At 41.5% G+C, this 9996-nt stretch overlaps 1 protein-coding gene across 1 annotated transcript; it reads right to left on the bottom strand.

Annotated features, from left to right (window-relative positions):
- Window positions 1–2489: 2489 nt before the first annotated feature.
- Window positions 2490–9671, bottom strand: LOC119801184 (speckle-type POZ protein-like). Its single transcript, XM_042054129.1, is given in 6 exon segments — window positions 2490–3367; window positions 3370–3525; window positions 3528–3575; window positions 3578–3594; window positions 5505–5568; window positions 9623–9671. Coding segments are annotated over 6 exon segments (1173 nt in total). The 3' UTR covers window positions 2490–2528.
- Between the last annotated feature and the right edge of the window lie 325 nt (window positions 9672–9996).

Consider the following 9996-nt stretch of genomic DNA (forward strand, 5'->3'; position numbering starts at 1 on the left):
ACTATGTTGAGTCCAAGGTCCTCCCAACTCCCCCCAGGTCCAGGAAGGTGAGCAACCAAACTGACAAGGCTCACACAGAGCCCGTCCATGTCGTAGAGACCAAGCCCATCGCCATTGTCCTTGGCTCCTCGGTCAGCCACCACCATCAGCCACCCTCAGAGAGTCCGATTTGGTCGCATGTTCCATCAGTCCCATTCCAAGTGGATTTGGTGGTCTCCCATTAGTTCTGTCCTGCCGTCTCAGTGGGTGAATGCATCCCTCATGGTTCTGACCTTCTTATTACCTTCTTATCCTGTAGTTTCAAGGGCATCAGAAGTTCAAAATGGCTTGGGAGAAGTCTGAGCTTCCATCCAGTGGAATATTTGTTGTGGCTCCAGACAGGGGCACTGACCCCACACCACCAATCACCCTGTAGTCAAAACTTCCAGACCAAAAATCCTAAGACTAAAGTAATGGGAAGCAAGTTTTTCCCCAGGAGTCGCTATGGGTGATAGTGAGAGGAGCTATTCCCTTTTCTACCTCTTAATGCCTGGACCAATGGACATGGGCTAAGGAGAAAGCTGCCTCCTGCAGAATCCTGACCCAGCACTAGAGGCTGATGTTACTTCTTTAATCTTTCCTTGTGTCTTGAAATATCCAATCCATCTTTCTGTCCTGACAGCTGCTTTAGGAAGTTGGTGAACATGGGAATATCAACTGAACACATCATAATGAGATGCAATAAGCATAGGCACAACCTCTCATATCAAGGCTGGGGAGTCGACCCAGAAGGAAGAAAAGGTTCCCAAGATCAGACAAACAGGTCAGAGACTCCCCACACTCCCACTGTTAGGAGTCCCACAAGAACCCCCGAACTAACAACCACAGTATGCATACAGAGGACATAGTGCAGACCCATGCAGACTGTGTGATTGCCTCTTCAGTCCCTGTGAGTCCCTATGATCCCCGTTTGTCTGACTGTGTGAACCCTTTACTGCCATCAGCTGCTGGAGAAAGCCTAACTGATGACAGCTGGGCGAGGCACCAGTCTCTGAGTACAGCAATTTCATTAGGTGATGTGGGAGAGTCTTCTATTTGTGTTGATTTCATTCATTAATAAAGAAACTGCCTTGGCCAGCCCTTAGGTGGGTGGAGTAGACAGAACAGGAAGAAGGAAGTGAGGTAGATGGCTCAGTCAGATGCCACACCTCTCCTAAGTTAGCAAGACTGCCATGCCTCTCCTCAAGGAGAGAGATGCCAGATGCGATGAAGCCAGCCACCAGGTCAGACGTGCTGAATCTTTCCTGGTAAGACACCATTCGTGGTGTTACAAAGATTATTAGATATGGGTTAGTCAAGATGTGAGTAAGAGTCTGGAAATAATGGGCCAGGCAGTATTTAAAAGAATACAGTTTGTGTGTTGTTATTTTGGGATTTAAGCTAGCCGTGCAGGAGCCGGGTGGCCGAAAAGCAGGCCTGCTTGCAGACCCTCACTACAATTAGGTATCTTTTCATTAACATTTGTGTCTGTGATTGTGAGGACCTTGAACAAACTTCCCCAGCTGAGCAGGACTGGGCTGCTTCTAACAGAAACACCACTGGAATCCACAAAGTGATTCTACAATTTTTATTCCTTTTATATTGTATTGTATTGTATTGTATTGGGGTAAAATTTTGTATACATAACTGAATAAGGGTCCTCTGCAAGAGGAACAATTGCTTTTGTCCACTTTTGTCTCCAGTCCCCACAAACTGAGTTCAGAGGAAAAAAGTCTTCATTCTCTTCCCCTTCTCTTGTAAGAAAACATTCATGTTTGTTTTCTCCTTTGCTCTCAGCCCTTTATAATATGTTATGCAAAGTCCTATCCAGACAGGTTTTTCCAAAGAAACCCTGTTGGGATGTGCTGGGGGCATTAGCTAAATTTAATCCAAGCTTCTGAATCACTGGACAAAAAAATCAAACCAGTACTGCAACAGAGGAGAGGTTGCATAGAGTCCATCAGAGTTCATCCTGTTCCTCCCCCACCCTGCCATTCTGTAGCACCAAAAATAAAAAGTTAGAGATAGATATTAGGGTTCACACTGACAACCAGAAAAGGAAAGCAGCCAAGCCACTAGAGATGTCTTTCCTCTGTTAAGGCTGGGTGACTGTAGAAGAAGCAGAATATGAAGCCTCTCTCATCCCATTTTATATTACATCTAGTGCTGGGATTCCCTAGGCTAGGATTGAAGGTGTGAGCCACCACCACCTGGACTTGTTACTGCATTGATCTTGTTTAGATTAAGGTGCCTTTAAACTCACAGAGATACATGTTACTCTGTCAAAAAAATCCTGGGATTAAAGGTGTGTCACCATTGCCTGATCTCCGGTGGCTTTAGCTTTACTTCTGGTCTTCAGGCCAGATTTATTTATAAAAATACAAAAAATATACCACTACAATATTCAAGTCATTAATAAATGTATTAAAGACCTACTAACCATGTTGTCTTTCCCCAGAGTTGCTGTAAATGCTTCATGTACCCCATAGTCTACCCAGGTGTCATTGGTATCAACAATGGCCACTGCTTCTGGAATACACGTGTAGCGTACTGGTGACAGGTTCCTGGTATTGCTTCAGACATTTGAGAGAAGGCTCCAGTAGACTGCATTGAGCAGAAGTCAGGGAGCTGTATGCTTCAGCCACCAAGTGGGGGTATGAATCTACCATCGTCTTCCAGCCTCTGGTCTGAGAGACATGGGAACCATGAGCTGTAATAAAATTCAGCATCTGTGTTTTCAGCTGCCCTGTCCTGTGGAGGTCAGCCAGGAGGAGAGTGTGGACAGCATTCTCCACAGAGAGGTCCCTGAAGAGGGCCCTCTCACACATGACCTTCAAACGCTCCAGGCCATACTTGTCAGCAGCTGCCAGCACAGCATCTGCCATGCTGCGGAGCACTGGTTCCTTCCCGGTGTAAATGAAGCTCATCATTGCCTTGAAGACTTCAGGTTCCAGGTCATGAATCTCAATACGAATCTTTCTGCTCTCCTCCATGTCATGTTCAAACATGGCTCTGAAAACTGGAGAGCAAGCATCTAAGATGGACTTGTGAGCCTGGAATTCCTGGCCAGCTACCACCAGGCAGCAGTCTGTGAAGCTGAAATTCTTCCACAGCTGTCCTAGATCAACTCCTAATTGGCCTTTGGGAACCTGGATTCTCTGCTCCGTGCTGTCGTCAGGGATACTGTAGGAGTAAGGGACCAGCATCCCCAAGCAGAGGAGGGTGAACTGGTCTTCATGGCGAAGCCCATAAGTATGGTCCAAAAGAAAAACTTGATGGATGACCATTTTGAAACCCTTTTGGTAGCCTGGCAGGAACCTAAAGGTTTTATGGCTAGTCATAGGTTCATTTTTTCTCCTTTGGAATTTATGATACAAAACTTGAACTGTGCTGTAATGGGACTCTTTGGAGAGCTGAGCAACTTTAGGTTAACTGACAGGTAATCTGAGCTTTCTTCATCGACGCCCTTAGGGTGAACTCTCAAACACCATTTGACATTGTCTGTATTGAGAAAGTTGGGCTTCTAATACTGTCTATCATTTCCTCCAGAATAAACGGAAGTTGTGGATGGTCCACCTTCAGGAGAAATTCTGGATGTTGAACAATTTATAGCCCCAGATCTTGTCTATGGCATCCTGAGATATTTCTCCTGGAGGTCTTTTGAAGTTTAAACTGGCTCTAAAATGAAGTACTAGGATTTGTCTTCTCTTGCTCTGTAGGATAAAATAATAGGCATGATATATATTTTTAGCTTCTGTTTCTCCTCTGTTCCCTCTTCTATGAGGCTGGAAACTTGAGTCTCTGAAATTATCCAGATTTCAATTCTAGTTTCATTGTGGATAGCCTAGGCTACAAGAGACTGTGTTATCACTTTATTTTTTCTAGATTGAATCTTAGTTAAATGGATTTCCAACTTTGAGAATCATACACAACTTTTGATAATTTGTAACATTTTATATACTCATCCAAAATTTTGCACAGTGGTTCTCTAGAGTAACAGAACATACCCAAGGTCTCTCTCTGTATGAACAAAGGAGATTCATTAGAATGACTTAGGGCTGCAGTCCTGTTAACCCCACAAAGGCTACCTGTGAAGGGAGAGTCCAAGAATCCAGTACTTACTCAGTCCAGGAGGTTAGATGTGCCGACTGGTCCTCAGTCTATGCTGCAATTATAAAGAAGGATCCTCTAATGCCAGAGAAGGAATGGTCTTGCTGCAAGGTGAGGCCAAGCAGGCAATGAGCAACAGCTTCCTCCATGTTTTTTTAGAGGCTCCCAGGAGGCAGAAGGTGTGGCCCAGCTAGAGGTGTGTCCTTCAGACTCTAGATATGGATTAAAGGTGTGTTTCTTCAGGCCTTGAGATAAATGTTTGTGATTTTCTTCCTCCAAAGTGTGTCTGTGAAGTGCTGTACCTACTTCAACTTAAGCAAAAACATTTCTCACAGTAGTGCCCTCTGTTTTATGATTTTAGTTAATTCCAGGTGTAGTCAAGTCAGGAACCAAGAACAACAATCTCAAAAGAATTTGCTTTCTGGGGTCAATCTTCCATAAATAAGGGAATGGTGTTCATGCCTACACAGCTGTTACTACTCCTCTCATGTTGTTATAAGAATTCCTCCCATATACATGATCTGGTAAGAAATGCTTTTCTTACCCTGTCAGTGTTCACAGCATGAAGGTCAAGGTGGAAGAATTCATGTAAGGAGGCAGGAGTAGAGCCAGACAGGATTCTCTGAAAGTGGCTGCCTTCCTTCCTGCTTTTTATTCCATTCAGACTCACAGTCCCTGGGATGGCTCCACTAAATTTATTGGTGGTTTTTCTGGTCCTCCTCAGGTAATCCTCCTTATACTCTCTTCCTGATCCACATAAGGGTGTGCTATGAGAAAATTCTAATTACTTCTTTCCATCAATCAGACTGCTGAGATTAAATGTCTCATTACCTCATACTTTTCCTCCTCACTGGTGAGTTGTGTTCTTCAACTTTGAACTAGCATGCTGGACTTTAAATGGGAGAGAGTATTCTGGCTTCTAAAGGGTGCAGAATAATATCAACAGTTATTAAAGAAGGGACTTTGAGATGCTTCCCCTTACCCTTAGATTGTGATCTGTAAAATGCTCCCCACATCTATCATCTTTCTCTAGCTCATTATGTCTGTAGGGACACACAAAGCCTAGAGGACAGGAAAATAACTTCAGTGATTCAATCCTGTCAACAATTCCCAGCCTAGCTCTCCTGAAAGTCTGGCTCCAATGCTACTCATCTCTCAAGGAAAAATAAATGAATCAATTGGTTTGATCTCCTAATGTTTAGTTCCTCAGTTAGGAATCTATTACAGGTGGGTAACTAATAACATCAGTTACTGTTTTCTATGTGGGTTTAGGTCAGGGTGGCAAGTACCACTTCCCTCCAATGTGTCATTTGAGTGAAGGTAGGCAGTCAATGCAGGACCCTCATTTGTAAAAAGAAATTCTTTACATTGCTTACCTGGGTTTCCCAGGAGCAAATTCCTGGAGAGAAGAGCAGATTTTCATGGGGAACTTAGAGTTCCCTGTGGTTCAAGTACAGGATTTGTTCATATAGAGAATTATTCTCAAACTCTACTACAGAGCTACAGTACTGAAAAAAGAAAGCATATTTAACAAGTGGTGTTGACATAACCGGATATCAACATGTAGAAGAATGAAAATAGACCCATATCTTTCACCATGCACAAAACTCAAGTCCAAATGGATCAAAGACCTCAACATAAAGCCAGCCACACTGAACATTATAGAGGAGAAAGTGGGAAGTACACTTGAATGCATTGGCACAGGGAACTGCTTCCTAAATATAACTTCAGCAGCACAGACACTGAGAGAAACAATTAATAAATGGGACCTCCTGAAACTGAAAAGCTTCTGTAAAGCAAAGAACATTATCAACAAGACAAAATGACAGCCTACAGAATGGGAAAAGATCTTCACTAACCCCACATCAGACAGGGGTGTAGTGAGGCGCTGCAGGCAGTCCGACTTTTCGTCCTACCCATCTCTCACTCGGCTAGCTTTACACCCGAAATAACAATGCACAAATTTTATTCTTTTAAATACTGCCTGACCCATTAGTTTTAGCCTCTTATTAATTAATTCTCTCATCTTGCTTCAACCCATATTTAGTAATTTGTGTAGCACCACGAGGGGTAGCTTAAGAGGAGAGATCTTGACCAGTGTCCTTCTTGGAAAGGAGAGGCATGGCTACTGCTTGAGGTGGTTGCCTCACTTCCCTTCTTCCCAGCATTCTGTTCTGCCTACTCCACCTATCTAAATCCTGCCCTATCAAAAAGTCAAGGCAGATTTTTATTAACCAATGAGAGTTTTCCTTCATTTCCCCCTTTTCTGTTTAAACAAAAATGAAAGGCATTAACTCTAACATAGTAAAATTACATATAGCAAAACAGTTATCAAGTAAGAATTATAGTTACAATATTTATATCTATTTTATCTTTTATCATAACAAAGGAAAACAACTATAACTATCTATCTATTCTTTAACTCTATCAAAGACTCCAAAAGGATATAATATTACCTAAGTAAACAAGAAATAAGCAACTTCCAAACTCTAGAAATTACAGAGACATCTTGTTGTCTGGACAGTCACCCAAAGTTCTTTTGTACTGTTGGGGCATCCATCTTCAGCCTACAGGCCCATAGTATCCAGCAGACTTTTCCATGAAGCAGGAAATTTCAAAGACAGTTCAGTCACTATCTGCTGTGTCCTGCAGAATATCTCGCAGACTCTTTCATGAATCAGGAACCCTGAAAGACCATCTCACCTTTAGGAAGTTCAACAGTCCTCTCTCTGCAGGTTCTTTGTGTCCAGTCTATGCATCAGTCCAGGCAAGAGCAGGTTTTTGCCCAAATGGCTATCAAACTCAATAAGAAGCCTCTTCGATGCCCATCTTCCTCTTGAAGGGGCAGACGTGTCTCATTGTCATGAAAAGCTCTAAGTTATTAAAACATTTAAATGGCATATTTTGTAGGCTTTGAAAGATTTGAAGAATGCCTATCTGAAATATATCTATGTACATGTAGAAAATCTAACTAACAAGACTACAAGTTTGACTATTATTGACGACTATCCATTAACAACCTATATTCATTACATTTTTAAATGAAGTACACAATCACAATACCTTAATCAGTATCAGAAACACATATACATATAAAAAAATTGACCTTAAATTTATATCAACACAGCAAAAATTTATACCAATGTAAATTATTCATATCTATATCATATCCCCCTTTAAATGTAAAAGAACATTTATAAACAATATTTTGAAACATGGGCGTAGTTATTTCTCTTCAAATTTCTTCCTGCTGAATGGGGACGCTGTTAATCAGATCTTTCATGGTATAACCTGTGTGCCAGGTTCATCTCAGTCATCAGTTGGGTGAAGTCATTTTCTGAAAGTGTTCGCAGCAACCTTTCAGGAGTGCATGGTCTATCATACCATATTGGGCTAGAAGCAATCCATAGGGTCTCATTTCCTGTGAAAACAAAAGAAACTCCTTTCCAAAGCATCATGTCCTTAGATCCAAATTTTAAAGTTAAGGTATTTTTAAAATATCTATTCTGTAATAGTTTAGCAGCATTTATAAACAAATAACTTTTAGCAGCTCTTGTTCCTTCCTCAGCATTCAAACAATTTAAAGAGAGCATAATAGCATACAGTATCAAGATTCTCTGTGTATTTTCCATCTTTCTGTGGCTTTATTTTAACCTCTATTTCATTTATTTTTACTTTTATTTTTTGAGACAGGTTCTCTGTATATCTTTGTCCTGTGATAACTCTGTAGACCAGGCTGTCCTTGAACTCACAGAGATCCATCTGCCTCTGCCTCCCCAGTGCATGGATTAAAGGTGTGTGCTACAACACCTTGAATTCACAGAGATCTGTCTGTCTCTGCCTCCCAGGCATTGGGATTAAAGGTGTGTCCTGCCACACCTTGAAGTCACAGAGGTCAATCTACCTCTGCCTCACAAGTGTTGGGATTAAAGGTGTGTACTACCATACCCGACTACTTTTTTATTCTTAATAACTTTAATTTTTAGCCTGCATATATTTTTAACATATAGTAAACCATTTAGACATTTTTTTTACTTTGAATCTTTTTTTTAAAAAAATTTATTTATTTATTATGTATACAATATTCTGTCTGTGTGTATGCCTGAAGGCCAGAAGAAGGCACCAGACCTCATTGCACATGGTTTTGAGCCACCATGTGGTTGCTGGGAATTGAACTCAGGACCTTTGGAAGAGCAGGAAATACTCTTAAACATTGAGCCATCTCTCCAGCCCCCACTTTGAATCTTTTGTTTATTGTATATCTCTCTTTTGTGACCATATGAGTCTTTAATTTACCAAGCAATATTGGTAGGATTAAAGCCGTGGCTTTGGCAGCTGGCTACAGCCCATTCCTTAGCTTTTCAGCCTCATGGCAGAGGTATCAGCTGTAGCCATGTTTATCATCACAACTCTGTGGCAGTTTAAGGTCCCTGCCATCAAGCAAGCTGCAGCATTCTATTCACAGACTACATTCAAATCCTCCATAGTCAGACTGCCTGCCTGAAAGAGTCAGAGTTTGCCTGGTAGGACAGCACAGAAAGCCGGAATTTTAAAACAGCAAAACTTTTTTCCTGCTACAGTTGAAAACTGAAAAGCATGTGGTTGGTTTTTCATCAATATTATGTAAGTGTTTCATGGCAGGACCTCTTAATAGAGCTGCAGTGTTTTGCAGCTAAGGCTGAGTTAGGAAGCCTCTCTTAGATGAGAGCACTTGCTTGCCTCTTGCAAGCAGAGCCAGACTGGAGAAATTGCTGTTACCAAGAAAACACGCTTTTCTCTATTCTTTCCCAAGCATTCCAAGCTTTCTGTGGATTCAATTATCCACGTGGGTGCCATTCTGTAGTAATGGAGTTGCGGGCAGGCCTGCTTTTTGTCCTGCCCGGTTCCCACTCGGCTAGCTTTACACCAGAAATAACAACATACAAATTGTATTCTTTTAAACACTGCCTGGCCCATTAGTTTTAGCCTCTTATTAATTAATTCTCACATCTTGCTTTAACCCATATTTAGTAATTTGTGTAGCACCACGAGGGGTGGCTTACCAAGAGAGATCTTGACCCGTATCCTTCTTGGAGAGGAGAGGCATGGCGACTGCTTGAGGTGGTTGCCTCACTTCCCTTCTTCCCAGCATTCTGTTCTGTATACTCCACCTATCTAAATCCTGCCTTATCAAAAAGCCAAGGCAGTTTTTTACTAACCAATGAGAGTCCTCCATCATTTCCTCTTTTTCTGTTTAAACAAAAAAGAATAGATATAAATACTATAACTACTTGATAACTGTTTTGTTATATGTAATTTTGCTATGTTAAAGTTAAAGCCTTTTTTGTTTAAACAGAAAAAGGAGAAATGATGTGGGAGAGTCTTCCATTTGTGTTGATTTCATTCGTTAATAAAGAAACTGCCTTGGCCCATTTCATAGGCCAGCCCTTAGGTGGGTGGAGTAAACAGAACAAGAAGAAGGAAGTTAGGTAGATGGCTCAGACAATTGCCCTACCTCTCCACTCTGAGACATTCTCCATGAAGGCAGCCAAATGGTCAGACATGCTGAATCTTTCCCAGTAAGACACCACTCATGGTGTTAAATAGATTATAGATATGGGTTAAAGCAAGAGATGTGAGAATTAGCTAATAAGAGGCTGGAACTAATGGGCCAGAAAATGTTTAAATGAATACAGCTTGTTTGTTGTTATTTCGGGGCATAAGCTAGGCAGTTGGGCCAGGAGCTGGGTAGGACGAAAAGCAGGCCAGCTTCAGCTCCATCACTACACAGGGGAGCAGAAAAAAATGATAGCTCAATAAATATCAATAAAAATGTTGGAAAACATTACTATCTGCAAATTTTTCAATAAACACTTTTTTTAAATAAAG

Source organism: Arvicola amphibius, chromosome 14 (genome assembly GCF_903992535.2).
Source record: "Arvicola amphibius chromosome 14, mArvAmp1.2, whole genome shotgun sequence".
Classification (NCBI taxonomy): domain Eukaryota; kingdom Metazoa; phylum Chordata; class Mammalia; order Rodentia; family Cricetidae; genus Arvicola; species Arvicola amphibius.